The sequence below is a fragment of the Capricornis sumatraensis genome, chromosome 6 (genome assembly GCF_032405125.1).
Source record: "Capricornis sumatraensis isolate serow.1 chromosome 6, serow.2, whole genome shotgun sequence".
NCBI lineage: Eukaryota > Metazoa > Chordata > Mammalia > Artiodactyla > Bovidae > Capricornis > Capricornis sumatraensis.
In genome coordinates this window covers 60,728,856-60,755,747 of record NC_091074.1, presented here as the reverse complement: position 1 = coordinate 60,755,747, position 26,892 = coordinate 60,728,856, and the positions used below count along the sequence as shown (strand labels likewise).

The 26,892-nt window shown below is 39.0% G+C and overlaps 1 protein-coding gene across 1 annotated transcript in view; it reads left to right on the top strand.

Moving 5' to 3' along the window:
- Positions 1-26,892, top strand: part of PRUNE2 (prune homolog 2 with BCH domain) — a 231,883-nt gene that overhangs the window by 202,304 nt on the left and 2,687 nt on the right. Inside the window, exons 12-17 of the mRNA XM_068973591.1 lie at positions 6,321-6,494; positions 14,630-14,732; positions 15,377-15,508; positions 16,582-16,668; positions 21,027-21,125; positions 25,008-25,046. Coding sequence (XP_068829692.1) covers positions 6,321-6,494; positions 14,630-14,732; positions 15,377-15,508; positions 16,582-16,668; positions 21,027-21,125; positions 25,008-25,046 — 634 coding nt within the window. The remainder of the gene's footprint in view (positions 1-6,320; positions 6,495-14,629; positions 14,733-15,376; positions 15,509-16,581; positions 16,669-21,026; positions 21,126-25,007; positions 25,047-26,892) is intronic.

Below are 26,892 nucleotides of genomic sequence, written 5' to 3'. Positions count from 1 at the left end.
TTAATTTAATTTCCCTGTGTCACACTAATTGAAATCATATAATTTAACAGTTTGGATCTCACTTATCTTTCTCTTCCCATTAGAATGTCTGCTCCATAAGGCCAGAGACTTTCTTATGCTTGGTGCTATATCACCAATAAAGTAGGAAGGAAGGAGGGATGGGGTAGGGTGTGGTGGAGGGAGAATAAAAAGTCAGAAGTTTAAAAACTTGTTTATCAAACCTGGGCATTCCTGATATGATTACCAGTCTTATTATATGACTTAAATATATTATATCATATTATATTATAAGATTACCAGTTCTTTCTCTTGCTCAATGAAATTGCTTTTGTTAAGAAATATATACACAGAATTTGCTTTAAAAAATGGCATCATGTAGTTTCAGCTTTACAGGGTGGCATTCTTTGACTTTGTAAATTTGGATTTGAAAGTAAGAGAATCCTGGCTCTATCTACTGCTTTGATATATTGTGAAAATTAGTAAAAAAAAAAAAAAAGAAATACCACAATTGAACAGATGCCCTGACTTTTAGAGCCATGCTAATTCCAGCAGTTTCCTTCATAGAAAAACGTAACTAGGAAATTAGGAGAGTAACATCAAATTACTTAATTAACTCAACCAATGGTCACTGAGCAACCAGGGCTACATTCACAACCAGCCCTAGACTCAGAGCCGGCTTTCACAGTGTGGAAAGCTTTATTTCCTCAAGCTAAGAGAACAGGATGTAGCTAAATTACTTACATTATAGTTTATTATGTTTAAGTAGAGATTTGATATTGCATTTTATCATGTGCTTAGATCCATACAGTTATCAGGATATTTGACCCTGTGAGTTGAAATACACAAATAGGAGGTGAAAGGTCTTGACTTCCTATTCTTTTCTTTCATCTCAGACACTCTTCCTCAGCCACTCCATCCTTTCCAGCTGCCTCCAGCTGTCCCAGGCCCTTTCCTGCTAATAAACCTTCAAATGTAAAAATCATGCATTGACTTAAAATCTCAGAGAAGACAGCTGTGGCATGACCCTGCGGGCCCCTCCCTCTCCTCCCCCTGTACTTCTCTGTTGCCCTGGAGAACCATGTCACCCCACATCTGAACCTTTTATTTTTATAAATTGTAAAACTGTCAAGCCAAGTGGTGGTGGCTGAGTGAACTGGTAATTAGAGCTGCCACTTGCTGACATAGTTCTTTCTATTTAGTCGACATAGTTATGTTGAAAGAACCAGTTTAACAGCCACAACCCTGCTTTTAGGTCTTAAAGAAGAGAATTTTAGTGTAAGTTGAATTTTAAAGTCCACCTTGATTTTCACATGAAAGGAGTATGTTCAGTCACCATTTTAAATAAACAACAGCATAAATGTTGAAACCCCAAGTATATCTGAATAGCTATATTTTATAATGCAGACATAGATAACTGACTATAAAGGAGTCTAATGTGTATTAGAGTCTCAAAGTATGAAAGTAGTGCTTGAAAGCTGCACGGTTTTGTTGTTTTTGTTTCTTATGTGAGTGTTCTAACTAGGCATATAGATTCTAAACAAAACTGGAGTTTTTAAGTCACAGGGTTTTAAAAGTGTTTGGTCAGTAATTAATTTTATTTAATGAACACTTTTCTTAGTGCTTGCTGTGTGTCAAGGATCTGCGCCAGCTGCTTTATAAATATTAACTGTATTAATCCTCATGTCAACTCTGTGAACAGGTATTATGTTACCCTCAGAGGTTTAGTGATTCACCTAAAGTCACATAGCTAGTAAATGTCAGAGCCAGCACAAAACCTGAGTTGTTGTCTGCAACTCCTGGGCCATGCTCCTTTTCCACAAATATACTGACAATGAACAGGAAGGCCTTTTTCTCTGTTAGGATAGCATGCCTGAAGTCAAGCCTAATGACCCACCTTCACATTTGCATGCTCTTTTAATCCCACCATTTTGGGGTGACTTGAGGGCCCTTAGTTTCCCAAGTGCTTGAAGGATGTTCACACCATTTGCCTGTTTTAGTCAGTAGCTGATGACCAAACATTGATGCCAGATTATTTGCCCCACGGTGTGATTTTGCTTATGGAAGAAATTCTGAAGCTCATTATCAAAAGGTGTTAAGTTGGTCATCCCTTCCAAGCAACTTTCTTTAATAATTGTGTCTGAATAGTTGGAAAATACCATTCAAAGGATGATATAATGGGGGCTTGATGTCCTTTGATATTTATAAATGCCAAAGATATCAGAAATATGTAGATGGTGAAGGATTTAACAGATTAGTCTTTTTTTTTGTTGTTTGTTTTTTTACTAAGGGAGCTCAGCTTTTGTTAAGATACTTTATTAAACTAATACTATAAACTTAAAAAATATCCAAAGGTCAGAAAAAATTATGATGACATATTTCTGTTTTCAAACTGACTACAGAATTATTTTTACCATAATTCAGATCTTAGCAAAGGCATTTTGTAAGGGAAATGGAAAAATGATAAAGAACTTTAGCCTGAATATTTCTGGTAAGAACGCTGTAAGAAACATCCATGTGCTCATGTATGTTTTCTTCCTAGGCTCCTAGCAATGTTTAGTGACCTCGTTTATCTTTTCTAAAACTAACCCCTAATGATGGACTGTTTCCTGTGTGAATAAGGTAGCCTCACATTTTTTCCAGATAATCAGGTAGTCACTTCATTTAACTTCCGTTTCTGTGGTCATTATTTTCACAGCCTGCAGGCAACCAGCTTATGAAATCAACTCCCTGTTTTAACTCTGCTTATAAACCAGTCCAGTGTGGAGTTTATTCTGTTTTACCCACAAGCGGCCTTACATGATAATGGTGATGTGGTCTGAAAAGATGATTTTTCCTTATATTTTTGTGTGCTGAGTTTTCACATTCTAATTAACTACATACCTGTTCTAAAGAACTTTAAAGACTTGCTTAATTGTGTACAGGATGTCTTTCCTCTAACAATAAGTTCAAATGGAGTGGGGGGCAGGAGGTGGAGTATGAAAAGATGAAAGTGGGAAGACCATCAGAAAGTTACTCTTATCACCTGGGCAAAAGATGTCCCTAGGACTCTAGCTGGAGAAGGCAATGGCACCCTACTCCAGTACTCTTGCCTGGAAAATCCCATGGATGGAGGAGCCTGGTAGGCTGTGGTCCTTGGGGTCGCTAAGAATCAGACACGACTGAGCAACTTTATTTTCACAACACTAGCAATAGCAAGGAGAATGGAGAAAGCCCATTTGAATCCCAGCTCTGCTCTTTCCAACTGGACTGAACCATACTTCGACAGGAAAAAAGTATTTTCTCAGTTTGTGATACTGACAGAAGATGAAGCTTCATTCTGTCAGGAAAAGTCTGTAGAGATATGTTCATATGCTTTTGAACAATTTGGAAAAAAAAAAAAAAGATTATTTTCCTTTAAAAGCTCCCTCCCCCTAAAACTATATATGCTTCTAACTCAACAATACCTGGATACACATTTGATACTAAGTAGCAATAAAAGGGAGAGATGAAAGGTATATTAAGAATGAAAATTAAAAACTAGTTAATAAATCTCCTTGGGTATTTAGCATAATATTAAACATGTCTTGAATGATGAAGTGTCATTGAGGAAGCACTCCTACAAATTAAATTAGTAAACATTCAACCTATTCTCTAGGTCAGTAGTCTAGATTAATACATAATATGTTCAAGATTCATATATTATTAACTGTGCCTATGTTAGTGATCAAATATGTCATGAACAATAATATCTAAACTCATTTTCTTCCTGGGAATGATTTCTAAAGATAATACAAATGGGGGGGTGGGGGCGCGGCTCTTTGGCTTAAAAAAATTAGAAGTTCAAACATAATGAATGTCTTTGAGGGCATTTTCAGATTATTCCCATTATCAGTGCAAGGGCACAGCATAGAGACCAAGTCCCCTTTACAGATGTATGTCCCTCCTGGAGGCCACAGCTGACCTCATCTTCCAATGGTTCGTATGATCATTGACAGTAGATTCCTCACTGTGATCTTTCAGCACAGGATATTCAGAGCCTGTGTACTAAATCATCTCATCAAAGACCGAAAGAAAATGTTCAAGATGACTTCTCCCTTGTGTACCAGGGTTAATTGACTTCAACAGCAAGCAGCAAGGGAGAAAAGCTTATTATTCAGAAAAGAAGACAAAGAAACTCAAGCCTTTCTTAGTGATGAGAGCGAGACCAAACACTAAATTTGGAGGGCCTAGGGACAGAGATTTAAATGAGCCCTGAAACTTCTGCAAATAGTGAGAAAATGATGGCGGGGGAAAGATGGCAATTTATAGTTGTAGCAGAAGAATTATTAAGATCAGGAAGATACTGTTAATTCAAGGGAGTAGAACAATGTACCTTTACTTCCTACTAGCTTATATTGTTGACTTCTAGAATTCAACACCTTAAGAGAGTGTACTGTACCCCTAGCTATTATAGAACTCCTTATTTAATTTACATCAATCAAAAGAGGTGGGGAAAGGAGGTCCCAAACAGGGTAAAGAGGTGTTGGCGATGATGCCTACAATGTAGATAAGAGCAGGTGTATACTGGAACCTCAGAAGACAACCACATCTGCGCCCAGAGGTCTGAGAGAACAGAGACAAGTGGGAAGACAGGGTTCTGGGAAGGGGAGTTGTGCGGGGCATTCAAGGGCCCTAACTCAAGTGGGAGGAGGAGAACTGGAAGGGATCTCAGATAGGGAGTCCAGATGGATGGACTTGGACAAGTGACACAGAGCTTAACCTGAAGCCAAGGTTGCTAGTTTCCTGTCCTGAGTAAGCAGCGAGTGCTGGTGGGAATGCAGAGAAAGCCAGAGTGAGGCCAGGCTCTGTAGGTGGTGGTAGCTATTGGTGTTGGCAGAAGCGGCTAGGACTGCTTCCCAACTGGGCTTCACTTTGCTATTCTAAGTCACAGGTAATTAGACATGTTTGAATCTGTCTTGTGACATCTTCTAGAACATAACAGTCCTGTTGTGGCTCCCTTACAGATTACCTGTATTTCCAGGAACTTGTCCAAGCTTTATTTACTCACTCACCTTCCCAAGTTCTACTGAAAACTCTGTGCAGGTTTCCAAGCTAAGTGTGAAGTGGGTTGGTGGAGGCAGATATTAAAGATGAAATTGGCATGATTCCTTAGCCCAAGGAGCTCACCGCCTTATAGTAAAATAAATGAGACTGAGACAATTACACATTCAGGGTGCAGTATGATAGCTTAGAAGAGTAGCAAAGGTAAGGGCTTGATTATATTTCCTTCCTGATTCTGTGATCTGAGGTAACTGCTTCAGAGTTTTTGCATTGGTATCATGTCAGCCACTACATCTCCTCTGTGCATGGTAATTTGGTAGATGCTTAATAAATATTGCTGATACTGTTATCAAAGTGCCATTGAAAGAATGCAAGTGTGGTGTAAATCAAAGGCAATTTCTTATGAAATGGAAAGTTAAGAATGATAACACCTCACAGAATTATTGTGAAAACTATAAATAAGCCTTTATTACCAAATTACATAAACATACAAAGAATAACCATTGTGAAATTCTACTAGTACTTGAAGTAAAAAGGGAAGCAATTGTTGCTTATTATTTAAAAAGGCTAAACACAGTTGCTTTTTTTTGATGCACAAGAGTGAGTAGTAAATTTTTCCCCAAGAATGCTCAGTGGGCTTTTTCATTACCTTGGGCACCCACAAGTAAGAGTCTTGTGAATTTGGGGGCTTGGAGCACTTCTGGTTTGTAAGGTTGTTTCTCACTTACTGTAAAATCTTTGTGTAGCATATTTTGAAAAACTTATAAGAAGTTGTATCAAATTAATCTCCAGATGTGATCCCAATAGAGAAGGTTCAAGCCCATTGTTAGAGTCTTAGAGTACAGGTCTAGGCTGGCAGAATCATCAAGCTACCGAGCTGAGGGGCCCCAGAGCACTCTGAGCACTCAGGTTACACCAATAAATGTGACCCAAGGAAAATAAGGCCTGATGAATAATAGCTTTTCACACCATCAGAAAGACCACAGGCCTCAACCTGTATCAAGGGAGGAGTTAGCACCCAGTCTATCCCCATCTTGGACCACTACAGACACAAGACAGCTCCAGCCCTTTTCCTATCCCCACCCTCAGCTTAGCCTTACCAATGGATTGGTCATGCAGTCCGTCAATCCGGAAGGCCTCACTGAGTATCCCTGATGAAGTCAGGATGGTGTCAAGCTCGCTGGGAGCTGCACAGGACAAAGAGTTCATCAGGTTGAGCCTGCCAGGAGGTAGCTACTTGTTGAACTGCCTCACCTGTAGAGGTCCCGCCCATTCATCCTTGCTCTGTGCTTCATTTACAGAGGATTCCACAGGCAACAAAGATTCTGGCCAAGAGTCGGAGTCTATTCCAGAATATACGGCGGAAGAGGAGCGGGAGGACAACCGGCTGTGGAGGACCGTGGTGATTGGAGAACAGGAGCAGCGGATTGACATGAAGGTCATCGAGCCCTACAGGAGAGTCATTTCTCACGGAGGTAGTGGAGCTCAAAACCGAACTAGGGTTCTCTGCAGCATGACATCCCTATCAATGTTGATGCCATTAGACAGTCAACGTTCAGGGCACTGTAGAACTGTGTGTATTATTCATATGCAATTCAGTGAACACTGGAAAGCCTACTACGCAAAAGTAACTTTCCAAGGTGAAAGATGTCTTTCATACCACATATGATAGCTGTCATCTTCTGTGCAAATTTCTTGAAAGCCACAGTTGTCCAATTCAATAGCGTCTGTATGGAATTCCTGTGGATTGCTTGTAGGGTTTTAACTGAATTGTTTTCAAGTCTGTTGTTGACATGGCCTGCAGTAAGAGGTGCTTTTAATTCCAGAACGATCTTTTGAATCCTCTTCAGAAGCTTTAGGAAATCTATGAGACTCAGGCTGGTCCCTTCCCCACCCTACCCTCACATAAAGTTTGCTTTTCTATAAACTCCATTACCTCTGTGCCTGACAGTAGCTCGCTCTAGCCACAGCCTCCACCTGCTTCATGAGGGACAAGGGAGAGAAAAAGCTCTGTTTCATATTTTCACTGCTGTCTTGGAACTACAGGAGCCTGAATTTTGGACTCACAAAAAAAATAAATAACATGAGCACAAATGACACATTGAACATTGTCGACTTCAGAAAATATAAGTGGCTTTGGAGGCTTTTTTTTTTTTTTTGCTGCTGCTGCATGCACAGCTCTCCTGCAGCCCTGAGGCATCACCCTAACCACTCAGCTGTTCTAGGAAAAGTGAAAGCTGACAAGGCAATTGTTCTGTCTTCCTTAACAAGGACAGGGGAATAAGTGTCTTGGCACTGCATTAAACCTCGAGCTTTGGTTTCCTATCAAGTAGAAGGATGTTTTGCTTTTTCCTTCCAAGTCCCCTTCACCACAGATTTCCCCCTTTCTGCCCCAGTCATTGCTCCCTCCATGTAAGTATCAAGACCACCCAGGGCTCCCACCCATGACAGAGAAGGGAAACGCCTATGGGTGTTCCTGGCCCCGACCTTCCTTTTTCAATATTTGAGCTGAAATGGTAACATGGCCCCGTGAGAGCTCCTCTGAGAAAGACCTTGCCCACAGGCCTTTGGAATGAGAACAGGCTTAATCTTGCTCAAAATGACAGGCACCTGGCCGTAGAGTCAATCCTGTTGTTCTTCTAATGAAAACCACAATCCGAAATTATCTAGATTTTCCCAGAAGATCCTTTACACCACCCGTCAGGTAATTTTGATTTGTTTGTTTGTTAGGAAAAAAAAAAAAGAAAAAGAAAACAAAGGCTACTATAAACTAGCGTGTAAAAAGTAGAAGAAATGTAGAAAAGTGTGTCAAAGTGAATCAAAGTCGCCCAGTGACATTCCCTGTACCTTTTTACCATTCAGGTCATAAATTAGCAGTCCCTTTGTGGTAAAGAAGGCAGCTCATGGCTTCCGTGCTTTTATAAGGCCAAGTTCTCATTAGCTCAGCAGACTGGCCTGCTTATTCTCTCAACCACAGTGAAGTTGGGTGGATGGAGCCCATGGTTCTATTGCCTGAATCAGGACAGAGTGATTATCGTCAGCACACTGGAGTCCAAAAAAGCAACTGCCTCTGCCCATCATGTTCTTTGCAAAAACACCTGCTAGCTCAGGGATAACCTGGTTTGTGGTGCCCTTCCTCCCTGCCACCCCCTCCCACTGGCACTTGCTCCTCTCCGTTCCGTGTTGTGAGCTCCTTATTTGTCTGTGTGACCGTCTGGTTTGTTGGAGAGAGAAGGCTGCCTTCCCTCTCTGCCTGGCTCTGCCTCGGCCTTCTCCAGGTGCCGGCCTGCATGATGTGCCTCTGGCTGCACCCAGCAGATCATGAGCGAGATGCCACCCCTTCCTCGGCCCTGACCAGCCTTTTGCTCTGTAGGTAAAGACAGTTCACATGTTACTTCTGAATTGGCCAAAGCTTTGCTGTCTTGGAAACTCATATCACTTTCTCAGACCTTAATGATGACACTCCCTAGTTCTCAGTCCATTGAGTTTGTCACCCTGGCTTCTGATGAGCATTTAAAAAGCAGTGCCCAGAGCAAACAGAAATGTCATTTTGGTGTCTGGCACTTTGCTATGAGAATGTTTTCTCACTCAGGCCAGAAGGAAAGTGCCAGCTGTCTGGTGCTCTGGATAGCTAGCTGGGAGTGATTAAAAGCACTGCTGAGGTCTGCTGCAAAGCCAGGCCCTGCAAGTGTCTGCACCAGTTGGGAATATCTGTGTGTGAGAGCAGTATCTGAACAAATAACTCACCCTTCAGCTTTGGTGACTTCATAGAGCTGTGGCCAGAGTCCCTGTACACAGTAGAGAAGAACAGAGTTCAAGCACCATTCACACTGTGACCTTGGTCATCACTTGACTCTCCTGGGCCTTGGTTACTTCCTCAGTAAGAAAAGGGTGATCTCAAAGCCAGTGTCACCTCCTGCAAGCCCACGAGTAACAATCCTGCTATCTGCTTATACAGAAAAGCAAGGAGAGGTCTGGGTGGTTTGGATTAGCCCACAGTGTGGGGTCACTTTGAGGCTATAACTGGCATTTTGGAACCTGAAGCAGGGAACACAATTAAATAGCCAAGGGCACTCATGCCAACATGTTGTAACGAGGAGTCTCCTGTCTTGTGTTTTTACTTCTCATTCATTATAGGAGACTCAGGTAACCCTCTGCAGTGTTGCTGGACAAATGACCCTGGGAAGGTTGAGGAGAAGAGTTGCAGGCTGGTGTGTGTGTGTGTATGTTTTGGTCGCGCCTGTGGCATCTTTCCTTCTCTCTCCATTCCATTTGCTGGCCAGCAAACTTGTGTTCCGTCCCTTTCATGCCTCTCTGTCCTGCCTCAGGTAAGGTTTGCATCGTTGCTTCCGAGGGTCCCAGGAGACACCACGGTGGGATAGCTCACACACCTCAGCACATACACTCTGAATTCACCTCACTATTATTGAGAAGAGAGTCTGATAAAATACATGGTCTAAAAAGCCAAACTTCACTTGCACTGTGCACTCGCTGACAGGGAACTTCACTTGAGTAAGCTGCATATTTAGCACAGAAACTGGGTTAGCTGACCTCCTTGGAGGCGTTGGCAAAGAACAAAATTCAAATGGTCCTATTCATTCACGTTATTGCACTTTGCCAGCAGTCACTGTCTGGAATAGCTCCAAAGCCTGACAGTGATGGTATGGCTCTTGGTTTAGAAGGAAAACTTTCATGACAAAATCTTTCTTTTTCTCTTTCCATCCTTACACACTACATCTCCTCATTGCCTTCTCTTTCTTTTGCCTCTTCTCTTCCTACAAATCCTCTGCCCACAAATGCAAAATCCATCATTTGTCAATTTCAGTGATTTCTATAGAAAGAGCCATTCCCAACTTAGTCACTGATCAGGACATAGTAAGTTGACCATTCAGTATTCCTTTGGCTAAATAAACTCAAGCAAATGCATTACTACAACATTCCAAGGACAGACAGCAGTGACACAAAGAGATGAATTGCCATTTAAGATGACTTCTGAAGTAGTTTATAAACCTCAGTCTTTCCTTAAAAAAAAAAGACATTCTTAGAAGTTCTCTAGAAATAGAAAAAGAAATCAAACAAACTGAGCAGTCACAATCTCGAAATGATCCTGACACCCTGGAGCCTGACATTTACATTTAAAGTTTTTAAATTTAATTTTCATTTTTATTATAGCTGACTTACAATGTTGTCTTAATTTCAGGTGTATAGCAAAGTGATTCAGTTATACATATTCTTTTTCAGATTCTTTTCCCAAATGGGTTATTACAGAATATTGAGTAGAGTTCCTTGTGCCAGACAGTAGGTCTTCATTGGTTGTCTGTTTTAAATATAGCAGTGCATACATGTCAATTTCTCCTTTATGGCTGTTAGCATTTGCCTTATATATTGAGTTGCTCGTGCATTTGGTGTATATATAGTTACAACTGTTACATCTTCTTGGATTGATCCCTTGATCATTATGTATTGTCCTTCTTTCTCTCATAACAGTCTATTTTGTCTATCAGTATTGATTGCTCCTCCAGCTTTCTTTTGATTTTCATTTGCATAGAATACCTTTTTCCATCCCCTCACTTTCAGTCTATATGTGTCCTCAAGAGCTGAAGTAGGTCTGTTGTAGATAGCATTTATACATGTTTTGCTTTTGTAACCATTCAGCCAGTCTATGTCTTTGGGTTGGAGCATTTAATCCATTTACATTTAAAATTATTATTGATATGTATGTTCTTATTGCTATCTTGTTAATTGCTTTGGATTTGTTTTTGTAGGTTTTCTTTCCGTTTTTGTTCTCTTGTGATTAGATTACTATCTTTAGTATTGTATTTGGATTACTTTTTCTTTTTTTTGTGTTAATCTATTGTAGATTTTTGGTTTGCAGTTACTATGAGGTTTTGATATAGCAGTCTCTCTATATATGTATATATACATACACAAGATTGGTTTAAGTTGCTAGTCTCTTAATTTCAAATGCATTTCCAATGTTATATTATTTGTGTGCGGATCATTTCATACCTTTACTGTATGTTTGTCTTTACTAGTGAGCTTTTCCATTTGTAATTTTCTTGTTTCTTGTATTGGCCCTTTCTTTGCTGCCTAGAGAAGTTCCTTTAGCATTTGTTGTAACATGGGTTTGGTGGTGGTGAATTTTCTCAACTTTCGCTTGTCTATAAAACTTCTGATTTCTCTGTTGAACAAGCCTTGCTGGGTAGAGTATTCTTCATTATAGATTTTGCCTTTTACCACTGTAAATAATGCTCCCCGTTCCTTCTAGATTGCAGTTTCTGCTGAAAGATCAGCTGATAACCTAATGGGGATTCCCTTGTATTTTGTTTATTGCTTTTCCCTTGTTGCTTTTAATATTTTCTCTTTGTCTTTAATTTTTGTCAGTTGGATTAATATGTCTTTGAGTGTTCCTTCTTGGGTTTATCATGTATGGGAGTCTCTGCACGTCCTGGACTCTGAGTGTTTCCTTTTTCATATTAGGGAAATTTTTGGCTATTTTCTCTTCAAATATTTTCTCAGGCCCTCCCTCTCTCTCTTCTCCTTCTGGGACCCCTATAATGTGAAAAGTGTTTGTCACTCAATCGTGTCCGACTCTTTGCAACCCCATGGACTGTAGCTTGCTAGGCTTCTCTGTCCATGGAATTCTCTAGGTGAGAATACTGGATTGGGTAGCCATTCCCTTCTCTAGGGAATTTTTCTGAACCAGGGGTCAAACCTGGGTCTCCTGCATTGTAGGCAGATTCTTTACCATCTGAGCCACCAGGGAAGCCTGATAATGTGAATGTTGGTGTGTTTAATGAATGGCAACCCACTCCAGTATTCTTGCTTGGAGAATTCCATGGACAGAGAAACCATGTGGGCTGCTGTCCTCATTTCTTTTCATTCTTCTTTCTTTACTATGTTCCCCTGCAGTGATGTCTACCATTCTGTCTTCCGGCTTACTTATGCATTCTTCCTCGCTTACTCTGCTGTTGATTCCTTCTAGTGAATTTTTCATTTCACTTATTGTTCATCTCTGTTTGTTCTTTAAAGCTTCTAGGTCTTTAGTAAACATGTCTTGTATCCTGTCTGTACCTCCATTCTTTTTCTGAAATCTTGGATCACCTTTACTACTTCGAGTTCTTTTCCAGGTAGACTGCCTATCTCCACTTCACTCAGTTGTTCTGGCACTTTATCTTGTTCCTTTGTTTGGAAGATATTTGTCTGTTTTTGTGGTCATCTCCATTTCTCCACCTGAGCCACCAGGGCAGCCCCTATTCCAGATGCAAGATTGCAGTTCTTTTTGGTTCTGGTGTCTGCCCCTTGGTGGGAGAGCTTGGTCCAGGGACTTGGGCAGGCTTCCTGGTGGGAGGGATTGGTGCCTGCCCGCTGGTGGGTGGAGTTGGGTTTTGTCCCTCTGGTGGGTAGGGCCATGTTAAGGGGTATATTTTTAGCTCACTATCTGCTGGTGGGAGGGGCTATGTTTCTACTCTGTTGGTTGTTTGGCCTGAGCATACAGGTTGCTGAGTGGGCCCAGGTCTCAGTTCCAAAATGGTGACCTCCAGGAGCGCTCATACCAATGGGTATTCCCTGGGATGTCCACCACCAGTGTCCTTACCCCACAATGAGCTACTGCCAACCATGTCTCCCCAGAAGATCCTCCAAGACCTGTAGGTAGGTGCTTTGCCCTGGGCCCCAAGGCACATTAAACCATGTGTGTTCTCCCAGAGTGGAGTCTCTGTGTCCCCTAGTACTATGGAACTGCTGTACTGAAGCGACACTGGCCTTCCAAGCCAAATGCTCTGAAGGCTCCTCCTCCCAATACCAGGCCCCAAGCTGGGGAGTCTGATGTGAGGCTCACTACTCTTACTTCTGTGGGAGAACCTCTGCAATATAATTATTTTCTAGTATGTGGTTCACACACCCAGGAGGTCTGAAATTTGATTATATTGTGAAAGAGTCCCTTCTACTGTCTCTTGTTGCTTCTTCTTTGTCTTTGGGTTTTTCTTGGGGGTGGGTAGATAGGATTGAGTCTTTTTTGTTGATGGTTGTTCAGCAAGCAGTTAGTTGTGATTCTGGTGTTTTCATTGAGAGGAGATAAGCTCAAGTCCTTCTACTCTGCTATCTTGTCTCTGCCTCTCCTGATGTCTTCAAAAGGATGCTTTTGTACTTGTATTTAAGGATGGATTCATTGTGTCTATTTTCTCTTTTAATGAACTCTCTTTTTCATTGCACTGAGCCTTAATTGCATATTTTAGTGGAGTTAGGATTAATATCATTAAGCCACCCTATCCTTTGTGGATTTCTATTCAGTTATGAATCTTCCTAAATGAAATTATTTGTGGAACAAACACTTCTTGTATGAAAATATATCTCCTTATGCCATTTTCCTTCATACCACCTCCTTTAAAAAATTGGCAAAATACCTACATATTGGAGAAGATGGGACTAAAGCAAAAAATCCAGAGGGAAGCTACTGCAGTCCTGTTTTGCAAACATGTTGCATCAGGTATACACTTACATAGGTAGCATCTTCTAGGATATGTAGCATTATCTGCAGCAGCCTCAAATTAGTAATATACACAAACCCATAATTTGATGTATTTTTAGTTGGTATCACTTTCTTCCCCCACCTCTTTTGTGGCAGAGTCATACGCTCTATCCTTGTAGAAAACATCTCATTAAACTGCTTTTCGAGAGTTAAGCCCATCCAAATCTATATCTAGCCAGTATTTTACTGCCTTGTAATCACCAGAGGGGTATTTAGAGTTCTGAAAAAATGAAACATGCCAAATTCTGATCAGTCAGGCTTCAGGGTGTGTTCTGTCCTCCCACTCAAAGCTTTGAGGAAATCTCTAATGTCTCTAAAGCCTAGAACTATGTTATATGATACAATCACAAATATTTTAAAATGGATGTTAAAAAATAAAAGTACAGTGCATTGCTTCCATTTTTAAGTCTGAAAGACACATGAGATTCTATAGACAAATTTGTAGAGACTTGACCAACATCTGCCACATGTTTCAAAGATGAGTTTTCAAGGAACACAGAGTTTACTACAACTAGGACATATTAAAAAGGATCAAATAGAATCTCTCTCTTAGCAGTTAAAGGAAAGAGTGTTATCTAGATTAGCTTTTTTATTATATAAATTAGAAGCCCTTAAGTCAAAAAGTGTTGCCTCATCATCCTTTGTTTTCAAGTTGAACATTTATAACCCACTTATACGACTACGTACAATACATATAATCATCCATAATACGTGGGTGCCCTATATATGAAAATATATTCACAGTATGTATTGTATCTTAACCACTGCAAGATAATTATATGTGTATATACTTATAGACATATATAGTCTTTATAATAGTCACTGATGCCATCACCGACTCGATGGACGTGAGTTTGAGTGAACTCCGGTAGTTGGTGATGGACAGGGAGGCCTGGCGTGCCGTGATTCATGGGGTCGCAAAGAGTCGGACGTGACTGAGCAACTGAACTGAACTGAAAGATATATCTAATACATCCACATACATACACTTGCCAAGGCTTCCAGATTTATCCTTCAGGTTAAATAGTATCTTGTTCAGAGTTTCAGTTGGTCACAAATGTCTTTTTGTTTGTCCCCCAGGATACTATGGGGACGGCCTAAATGCCATCATTGTGTTTGCCGCCTGCTTTCTGCCAGACAGCAGTCGGGCGGACTACCACTATGTCATGGAAAATCTTTTCCTGTGAGTGATGCTTACAGTAAAATGCTTTGAGTTAATGTCTGTGGGGATGCAACAGCAGATAGAACATCTTTAATAAAAGGAAACAGATGATGTAGAATTTTCTAAGCCTTTGATTAAAAGTCAATGAAATCTGTATCAAGGAAAATTGCTCAAGAGACTGAAAGCTTCAGAGGAGCTGTTTTGTTAGGGGAATGCACTGAAAACAAAATGAACACAGTTTGGCCTGTATTTTAAAATTTTGTAACATTTTTTTTGGGTGAAGTGTTATTTTGGTTTCCTGATAACATGTTCTTAGTCAGCTGATAATAACCCGACTTCATTTATATCTGCCTTTATTTAATCTGACTTGTCCTTTAGTATACAATAGCATTGCTGATATTTTTGAAAGTTGGGTTTCTAACCCACAGATTTTTCAAGTGTACCTGCATTAAAAAAAAAAAAAAGATAACTGTGCAAATAAATGAGTAATACTCTCAGAGAAGTGATCTTAGGTAACTGCATTCTTCTCAAGAAGAAGAGGTAATATGTGCAACCATTCTTAAATGTTATGCACCCTGTAATTTAAATATTATATAATTATGGTGAAGTAAGATGAACTCTATCATGTGGGAACTGAAAACACTTCTCTTCCTTCCTGTGATCAGATACGTAATAAGTACTTTAGAGTTGATGGTAGCTGAAGACTATATGATTGTGTACTTGAATGGTGCGACCCCAAGACGGAAGATGCCAGGGCTAGGCTGGATGAAGAAATGTTACCAGATGATTGACAGACGGTATGTGGGGCTCCATTAGCTAATCACTATTTTGACTTCCTCAATAGCTCCCATCTCCAGTGACCTTTTAGTTTACCAAAAATGCAGTCACTATTTAGGAACACTGAATTAATGCTGATTTGAGATAATACATTTAAAAATATTAATCAAAGTATCACTCAAATTTTAAATAAAGCAAATCTTCCCCAGATTTTGTTAAATGTTACTAATCTCAAACTTGGCGACAAGCATTTTAAAGTATGCTTATGCTATTGTCATATGGAGGTGCAATTTGAGCTGATAAATCAATGTCCATGATTCTTCACTGGTATCATGGGCCTTGCTGCCCTTTTTGTGCACTAGCAGTATTGCGACTCAGGCAACCCATGTGCCCTTATTTCAACATTCACTGTTAATTCCGGCCCATCTGGTGACTGTGTGTGCCCCTTCCTCAAGATACATCACTTCTATTCATACTGGTTTTATTAGAACCAAACACATTGTTGCCATCTACAGGAAAACTGTCATAATAAGCATACAAATTTATGATGTCTTCTATAGTGTGGCTTTCTCTCAGATGTGGCTCCCTGCAAAGCAATATGCGAGGGCCCTGATATAGTAACTAAAATCGGTTAATCATCCAAACATACATACAGTAGCATTGCTAATGCTGAAAAATATGCCAGGATATCTAAAATGTTAATATGAAGGCCAAATAACCACATGCTTTCATCATACACAGGAAGAAACCCAGGCTCAGTATTTCAAAATATTAAAAATAATGCTGACAAAAATGAATAGCATCATCAAACAAAAATATGCCATGATGGTTATAGATTTATGCACTCCAAGAGTATGACCATTCTGTTTTACATTTATTTCTGTGGGAAAATAAGGTTTGAATTATGCAAGTTCCAAATTATATCTCAAAGGCATTCTTTGTATTAATCATTGCATTCTATACCTGCCTACCAGATGACAGTAACTTACATAAGAACATCCTAATATTTATATAAATATATATACACACACACACATACTTTAATTCCCGTTCAAAATAGGTTATGAGTAATTTTTTTTCTTTTTCAAAACAGGTTGAGGAAGAATTTAAAGTCATTCATCATTGTTCATCCATCTTGGTTCATCAGAACAATCCTTGCAGTTACACGACCTTTTATAAGGTATAGTCATTATTACAGTAAAAGTACTAGTTTTTTAAAGTATGTAATTCATTGTTCCTCTACACAAAAATTCATAAACCAAGAGAGTATTTAGGATAATATGTTTTGCCTCTGTCTTTCCTGAAAATATACTTTGGACTGCCCAGCAAGAGACTCTAAGATTGAGTGTATTTTCATAGTAATTACTTTCCCCCTATAATTATAAAACATGACCTCTATATATTGCTTGCTATAAACACAGAAAATGAAATAGTGAGGTTTCCATGCCATATGACAAAAGGGAATAGATGGTAGTATTAAAGAAATAAAGGCTTTCCTGATAGCTCAGTTGGTAAAGAATCCACCTGCAACGCAGGAGACCTGGGTTCAATCCCTGGGTTAGGAAGATCCCCTGGAGAAGGGAAAAGCTACCCGACTCTAGTGTTCTGGCCTGGAGAATTCCATGGACTGTATAGTCCATGCGGTCTCAACGAGTCAGACATGACTGAGCGACTTTCACACACATTAAAGAAATATGGTATTTTGTAAAGAATCAAAGAGGTGGAGTACCATGACAATGGAAATTAAAGACACATCAAGACAGAAACATAAGCCAGACCTTAATTGTTTTGTTTCTTCTGAACAAATACCATGTAGGTCACCTAAAGTGAGTTAAGAGTCTGTACAGCCATTTTGAGAGCTTTGTTTTGATCATCCATGAGGCTTCTTGGTTTAAATTCACTTTAAATCAGTAAATATTTGTTCATCATCTATTTTGCGTTAGATGCTATATAACATTACATTTTGGGGATGAAAAGAAAAGTAAGATATGCCTCTTACATAGTAAAACTGAGACAGTTAAATGAGAGGGACACTATAGATTTTCTAGAAAGCTTTAAAAAATAGAATAGGGAGGGACAAGATAGGGGTATGGGATTAAGAGGTACAAACTACTAGGTATAAAATAAATAAGCTACAAAGATACAGTGTACAGCACAGGGAAAATAGGCACCATTTTATAATAACGTCAATGGAGTATAGTCTATAAAAATAATGAATCACTAACTTGTAAGCCTGAAACTAATATAATATTGTGAATCAACTATATATCAGCTAATTAGAACTTGCCTAACATCAAGATACAAACTATATAAACTGAAAATTTTCTCTCTCAGTGTTATTAATGAATCTGTAAGAAAAATTCTGATCACTTCACTTCTGGAGAAAAAATTAAAGGTTAAAACCTTTTATATTTTTTTATTACTATATTATTTTATTGAAGTATAGTTGGCTTACCATGTTTCAGGTGCACAGCAAGGTGATTCAGTTATACATATACACATAATTACTTTTCAAATTATTTTCCATTATAGGTTATTACAAAATATTGACTATAGTTCCCTGTGCTGTACAGTAAACCTTTGTTGCTTGTTTCATATCTATTCTTTTTATTAGAAATTGTGCCTTCTGTGCCTTCCAGAATCTCCTTTTTTTGTTCTGTGTTCACTTATATTGATTTAGCGTTCCCATCTGCTACTTCCAACAACTGGGTAGCAGGATTCAACTAGTTTTCCTCTGGCAGAAGAGCTCTTTAAATTACTTTAAAGCATAATACAAGCTTTTAAGATATATTAAAAAAAAAGCTACTAATTTTAAGATTAGCAGAAAATGCTTTGACAGGCACTAGGAATAAATGTACAATGAAGAGCTGATACAAACTTTTAATGAGTAAAAAAGCAAACATTAGAATTGATATTGATTCACTGATGCTTATTTAATAATTCAGCTCTATTTTAAAATAAATATATTTCTCCTTGGTAAATATTTATTATGGTGAGTATGAAAAAGAATTCTAATTCAACATTTATTTAAGGGAGTTTCAAGATAATAATAATTCCCTTCTCTAGGGGGGGTCTTCCCAACCCAGGGATCAAACCCAGGTCTCCCACATTGCAGGTGAATTCTTTACCAGCTGAGCCACAAGGGAAGCCCCAATAATTAAAACAAAAATAATTAAATTATAGCAAGTAGTGTTGTGGTAAATTACATATAATAATGGTTTACATTTATTGAGTACTTACATGCATTATTTTATTTAATCCTAATGGTGATGTTCTGAAGGAGGCACTGTTTACTATTTCTGTATTGTAGGAAAAAACCCTAAGGTTAAATGAGGTCAGATAAATTGTTCACACTAGGAGCCAGCAAACCATTCTGTAAAGAGTCAGATATTAAATATTTTAAGTGTTATGGGTCATACAATTTCAATCACCACTACTTAGCTCTGCCATGGTAGGACAAAAGCCATAGATAATGTGTAAATAAATAAGTGTCCCTGTGTTCCAATAAAACTTGATTTATGAACACTGAAGTTGAATTTTCTGAAATGTTTTACATGTCACAGAATAGTCTTATTTTAATCATTTTACAACCATTAAAAAAGTGCAAAACCAGTCTTAGCGCAAAGATATGAAAAACCAGTAATAAGTTGGCTTTGGCCCACAGGCCATAGACCTGCAACCCCAGGTCTATGGTAACATAGCCAAGAAATGATAACTCAGGCTCTGAACCCAGTGTCTACCTAATTCTAAAGAACAAGTACTTAAACATTACGTTCTACAGTTTCATCATAGAAAACCCTGTTTAAAGATCCTTCTGTAAATCAATCTATATCAGTGTAACAAAATTTTTGACCTGAAAAAAGAGGTCACTAAAATGTATTATAGGTCTTTTCACTGCTAAAGGGTAACACCTATGATACAGGTATATAGCAAATTTTTTTTTTTAATTCATGTATTTTTAAACTGAAGTATAATTAATTTACAATGTTGTATTAATTTGTGGTGTACAGCAAAGTGATTCAGTTTCTCATATTCAGATACATATTTGTAACTAAATATGAAAAAGAATATTTTTTTCAGTTACATGTTCTTTTTCATATTCTTCTCCATTATGGTTTATCCCATCGTTCTAATTTATCCCTCCCTCCTCAAGTTCATTTTTTTAAAATGAATTGTCTGTCTGTGTCAAGCACTGGGTTAGGTGCTGCAGGTTGAGAAATTAAATAGCTCAGTTGATTTCCTCAAAGAAGTCACAGCCTGGCAGCTGACCCAGGTAGACAAGAAGGCAGCTACAATACAGGTACAAAGGAAGCTGAAGAGGGTGATAACTCAGAGTGAGGGTGAGTTTTAAGGTAACAGGTGAAGCATGAAGACAGAGAGTCTGCATCAAGAGAGGCTTTCCAGAAGAATGCATCCTCAAGGTGAGTTTTGAAGAATAGGATTGGCTAGCTAAAGCCTGGTAGAGGAAATAGCAGATACCAATATACCAAGAAGAAAAAATATCCTTTTTCATATTCAGTTACAAATACGTATCTGAATATGAGAAACTGAATCACTTTGCTGTTTAGAAAACTGTACATGCCAGTGTGGAGGTGTCCTCCTGGCATGACTTCTTCTGCCTTCTTCTTCTACCCCCTCCATTTTTTAAATCAAAATCTGAATTTAGCTCAGAAACTCCAGAGGAAGGAAGGGGCCTAATGTGGCATATTGTTAGTAGTGTGTGTTCACCCAAGGCTTATCAGGACTTGAAGTGACTGTTCACAAGCCACAGCCAGTAGCCCATAGTCAAAGCTGCAAGTAAAATGTGAAAGCTGGATGTATGCAGACGTGACCTTGACAGCATCTTCTCAGTAGACTGGGGAGGCCTCTTCATGAGAGACCATTCAAGGGAGTTTGATGCCTGATCAAGTTCCCTTTCAAGTGGAATGATATATTTTTAGAATTCGTTTGCTATTACACTAGTAATACAAAAATATCACCTTCTTATAAAACAGCCAATCAGTATAGATAAGTGGCACCTTCTGCCACTGACTGAAGGTGAAATCTGGGCATATACTTAACTCCCTATGTCTAAATTTCCCTATCTTTAAAAAGAGAATAATAATAGTACCTACCTCATTAGGCTATCACAGAAAATGAGTTAATATGTGTGTGTGTTAGTCACTCAGTTGTGTATGACTCTTTGTGACTCCATGAACTGTAGCCTGCCAGGCTCCTCTGTCCATGTGATTCTCCAGGCAAGAATACTGGAGTGGGTAGCCATTCCCTTCTCCAGGGGAATCTTCCCAATTCAGCGAATGAACCCAGGTTTCCTATATTGCAGGCAGATTCTTTACCATCTGAACCACCAGGAAAGTCCCAACAGTTAATATATATTAACCAATTAGAACAGAGTCTGGCACATAGTAACTATTCAAATAGTATAGCTATTCTTCTAAGTAAGAGTGCTGGGGGCAAGGTGATAAGGATTTTCAAGAAGAGGCAGAAGTCTGAGGGATGAAGGAGTGACTGAAATCTTTTTTCTTTTCTTTTTTCAAGTTCCAAATTCAGTAGTAAAATTAAATACGTCAGTAGTTTAGCAGAACTCAGTGGACTGATCCCAATGGATTGCATCCATATTCCAGAGAGCATCATCAAGTAAGTCCTGATGGTTTTGAAGATTTGGTAAGAAATACTGCCTGTCTGGAGAAGGAGATGAGAAAATAACTCACTCCTGGAATAAGGGGAACTGGCTTATCTTTTGTTTTACATTTAAAACAAATAATAAATATTCTCCAATAAATATATTTATTTTCTTATAACCTAGAGATAACTGTTCTGTTCTTGCAGATCTACTTTCATGATCTTCTATGGTGTTATTGAGATTTGCTCACTTTCACCTTTAATTTACTACCATTTGGGGGAAAGCATACATTTAACACTAATCAGTGTATTTGTTACCTCTGTCTTGCATGCCACACAAAAGGTAGATTTTGTACATAGCCTGGATTTCTTCATTGCCTTATATAAAGTAATTTATCTGCTTGACCCAAGGGAAAGAGAAAAAACTTGCCCCTTTCTCTGATTTCTTCATGGTTGCCTCCAGGTGAAAGATAAAGCAGAGTGGTGGGTGGTGCAGTCAGGAATGACTTCCTTACTCAGTACCTGGTAAATAAAGCCTGTAGGTAGAAAGCATGGATACTTAAAGTTGTAGGATTATGCTGCAAAAATAGTAAAAATAAAAAGTCAACTGCTTGGAGCTGGGGCTTAAAAATGTGATGCTGGAAAATGAACCCTCCTAACTGGTTAATTGTTGCAAAGAACTATCGTTTACTGTCGATCATGTTTTTCTTTCACTATGTCTAATTTACTGGCTTTCTGTGTGATTAAAAGTGGGAGGAAGGTAACCATCAACTCAGAGAAAACAGTCAAGGATACCCTATCTTCCTCAATAAGATGGAGAGCAGAATGGACCTCCCAATTCGGGCTTCCAAAAGAGAGTCCCCTCACTTAAAAAAGGCACAGAAACTGGAAGGAAAAGACTCCCATTTAATGTGTGTCTCCTGTTCTGGGTACAAGAAGTGCTCTAATTATATGCGTTATTTAATCCTCACAGTAAACACCCTGTTTACACATAAGAAATGTCATTTACTTATGCAAAGTAGAAGCAGGAACAAGGAAGAGATGGAACTAGAATTTAAATCCAGGTGAGCCTGGAACCAAAATTTCCAGATTTCTTTACCTCTTGTAAAATACCCATCTAAATAATGGGTATATTTAGATAAATATAAGGGGTATATTTAGATAAATAAAATATTCATCTAAATAAATACCCATATCCTTCTGAGTCAACGCTCAGAAGTAGCTGCAGTTTGGTTTTCCTGCATCCCAATATCAGGTATGAACAGAAGATACAGATTGGGTTGAGAACTGCCAGTTGGCTTAGCTGAATCAAGCTGAGCATGCATAAGCTCCTAATGGTGGATGTAATCCTCACTGGCTTCATAGAGTCCCCAGACTAGCACAACTCACAGCTCTGGCCTGCTGCCTCAAAAAAAAGGCACCCCATCTCCAAAAAAATTACTAGCGTACCCGCCTCCTCTTATGCAAAAGATGACAAGGATATTCCATCTTCAAGTGGAAATAAGCACTGGCCACTTTCTAAGTGAATATGCTTCCCCCTAGTGTGGCCCTGGGAACAAGAGAAGAGAATGTGCTTTGGAGGATCAGCATTAGATTTGAATGTTCTCCCCAGCTTGCCTCTCTGAGACTTCAGGAATCCTATTTAGAACTCTCCGAGTCTCAGCCTCAGCATCTGTAAAATGAGAAAACAGGGAGCAATTAATTCATGGCAAGGTCCTGAGAACAGAATGAGAACCATGAACATTAAGCACTGAGGAGCCACCTGGCACAAAGTTGACAAGCCAGAATGTTATTTATTGTAATTGTGTTGCTTTTCAGTTCAGTTCAGTCACTCAGTCGTGCTGACTCTTGGCGACCCCATGAATCACAGCATGTCAGGCCTCCTTGTCTATCACCAACTCCCAGAGTTTACCCAAACTCATGTGCATCGAGTCAGTGATGCCATCTAGCCATCTCATCCTGTTGTCCCCTTCTCCTCCTGCCCCCAATCCCTCCCAGCATCAGGGTCTTTTCCAATGAGTCAACTCTTCGCACGAGCTGGCCAAAGTATTGGAGTTTCAGCTTCAGCACCAGTCCATCCAAACTCACTGTTGACACAGGGAAGTTCGGTTGAGAAGTTAAACTTGCCTGAGGTGCTTTTCATTCATCTACAAGTCAGGTTTTCTATTTGGGAAAAGTTTCTTCCAAAGGAAGGTTCTATTTGGAAAGATTTTCTTCTGGAGGAAGAAACTTACAACCGTGCATATCCTCCCCATGTGTCCTGTCTTTCGTAATCCATCTCCTCTGGCTGTCCTTTCTCTCATTTCTGTAACTGACCCTTGTTGGCTCATTTTCATATTATGCCATTTTCAAACTGGTAACAAACCATAACTCTTTCCCATTACACAAGACCAGGATCTCATCCAATCCCAAGGCCAATATTCAGCTGGGATAGAGTGCATCAAAGGGCTTAAAGGAAAGAAAATTGAGCCCAATCTGAAATCAGATTTATAATCACTGACTACAGTCAGTTCTTGTTATTTGTGGCAGTGATGTTCCTACAGATCTGAATAACATACTGAACCATTGTTTCCAGGGGGAACACAAGGCTAAGTTTCTGTGAGTGCTTGTTCACGGCATTCTCATTTGCCAATTAACATACAACCTGGATTTATGTCCAATTCTGTTTAAAGGTACCTTACTTGATCTGTATTGTTGATTCACTGACATTGAACTCAGGGCCAACAACACTATAACTTGTGCCTGAACAAAGCTTATCTAACACACACATACCTCCCTAAGGCCCATCACAGCCATCTTGTGCTCAGGAATACTAGATGGTACTTAAGCATAATGTTTGGGGAACATTCTTAAATAAAGAGATCACCAGCAAAAAAGCACAAAATAAAAATAAACATGGCATGACACAGACTGTAAAAGGCCATTTGTTTGCAGCATGAGAGCTGAGACGAGAAGGCAGAGCCCCGCTGGGCTCCGCCTCAGCTGGGAACCCACACCTCAGGTGACTGAAACTTCTGGGCACTCTGTTAAAGTCCACAAGTGATCATGAAAGTGCCAAAGTATTGCTGAGGAGGTTGCAACTGTGGTTTAGCAAGGAGGTGAATTTGTGAACACGCAATCTGCAAATCATGAGGATCAGCTGTATACAATTATAAATTCAAAATAATTGATTGTATCGATTATAAATAGGTTTCCTCCCCAAAGGCAATTTGACTATTATTTGGGTAGACTTCTCCTCTCATGTTTTGACTGTCCTGTCATTTTTTCCATCTGTCCACTCGTTTTTCTCATTGCATTCGTTTTTTTATCCTGTAAGGTACGATGAAGAAAGATCTTATAAGAGAAGTGTGAGGTAAACATCTCCTGATCTACAGTTCACGCTGGATCCTTTGTGTGTGTGTACACCAGTGTCTTACTTGTGGGTGACCTCAACAGGCTACCAGAGGAAGAGGTCCTGGTATCAGTCCCTTGTAGTATATCATTTCCAGTCTTTGTCGTGTGTCTAAAGCTGTTGAGGTCAACCTAATTTGCAACTGAAACCTACTAAACCAGATACATCCCAGACTTGGCCCAGGCTGCAAGCTAATTTTAACTAGCCCTGACAACTGCTGTGGCTGTTTTCAGCTTTATTTCAGCCAGCATGCTTCCAGTCTCCTTGCAAGTTTTTTATCTCCCTTTATGAAGGACTTTGCAAAGGAAACGTACATAAACACAGACTTGGGAGTTCCTAAAACACCATATGTAATTGAAGGCATGTGTCTTAGTGCTCCAAAGGTTGGTTTTTAAAAGCACATACGCTCCACTTTCGTTTGGCTCTGCTTTGACTTCTTTTTTGTGACTCTCACGCTCTGCTTGCTTCTTGTTTCTTTTCTACACTGATAATTTTTGCTCATGCAGACTGGATGAAGATCTGAGGGAAGCATCTGAAGCAGCTAAGTAAGACTTGGTTTCCATTCAGCAGCTGGCAGTGATGTTGGCTTGCATTTCAGGAATGAATTGGGAGAACCTGCATGCCTGGTGTTTTATTCTTGCATCCTGATAATAGTGCTGCCCTTTAAAAGTTTCCTTTGTTCCATGATAGATGTAATTTCTCTTATTTGTACTACAATCTGTTTGTCCCCCTAATGATCGTGGTTATCTTGTTACCGTTAAACATTTTAAATATATATATATATATATATATATATATGCAATTTTAGGCACCACAGCAAAAGAAACACATCACAGGCAGTGCCATGAATAGTGTAACAGCCAGATGATCACTTGCATACATTGAGGCAATAAAACCTCACTAACTCATACTAATGCAGAAAAATGGTAGCAACTTGAAATACTTCTGTAGAGCCAAATTCCTGAATTTCCAAGATTTTTTAAAAAACTCCTCTTCAGTGACTGGGAAATATAGCTTAACTAACAGCTTCTGACTTATTTGCATGAGTACAAAAAATGTTGCTCACTGTTATTATAGTTTTCAAAATAGCAAAATCGTAACTTTAATGCAAATATAAAATGAATACATGCCAATGATTTGATTCAACTAATTATTTAATCAGGGAACCAGTAAGCTGTTAAAACCAGTTCAAAGAGTATTTGAAAAGCTAGATATCTATAAGCAATTTATAAAGGAACATTAGGATAAAAATGTTGGTTTAGATACAAAACTGATTAATGTTCAACAGGGCAATAAACTGTACCTCAGGGTGATTTTTCCACTGGACAGAAACTATTGCATCTCTGCTCAGTAAAAATCTGCAAGTTAATATCTGCCTCTGCAGAGCTGTAAGATCAATAGAAAGTCAACTCAACAGTGCTTCTAAAAAACATCCAGTAATTTTATTTCCAGTTCACAAATAATTTTTCTGACACTGTTAAATATAAGAATATTTGCTGCATCAAGCTTCTTCATTGCAAAAGTTGCTTACACTGTTAATTCTTATAACTTGTTCCTATTTTAATAGATATTGCAAAAGCAGAAAGCCTGGACAATGTCTAAATAGCTACAAATTCTGAATAAGTAAGATCTAAGTTAGTGAAGTTTTTCCTATATAGGTATAAATGCCAGTTCGTCATGAAAACAATCCATTAAAATATTTTCCCCTACATTTTTGTAGCAGGTAATCTGTAAAATTATTTACCTATAGCATGGATCTTTGGGGTTAAAAATTCAAGGAAAGGTTTTTGCGGTAGAAAGCTTAGCATTAGTGTAGATTACCGTTAAATGTGCCTATAGTGTATAGTGGTCCAGTGTACCCTGTTAGCATTTATCTGTGCTCAAATTGCACTGTCATGAGATTCCCCAAAGAGAGAGTGAGCAATTAGTTTCCCTTTCAAATTCTTTTTTTTTTTTTAGGATAACAGATTTATTAAATTAAGAAGCTGTTAATATAGGGAGGGAATGGGAACATCAATCATTTTCCAGCCAAACCCACTATGGAGTCATAGTCATGTGCTCTCATTATTGCCCTAAAATCTTGCCTCCTTCAATAGATACCTTCCCTCTATATTTCTACTCTGCCTGCTTAGCTACCATAAGAGAACGTTTATCACTTTTGGCTTAGTTGTGTAGCTTTCTTTTTCCTCTCAAATTCTTCATTTGTTCACTTATCTACGTCCACAGACACTCTCCCCAAAGATCTAAATGATCTTGGCTGGTCTTGAGATGTCTTGATCGCCTTCCTAAAGGAAGCAGCAAGCTCATGCCTAGGACATAGTAGATGCTCAATAAATTTCTGCTTCATCAATTGGTGAATGTGCATAAGACTAAGATCACTGCTGAGGCGCA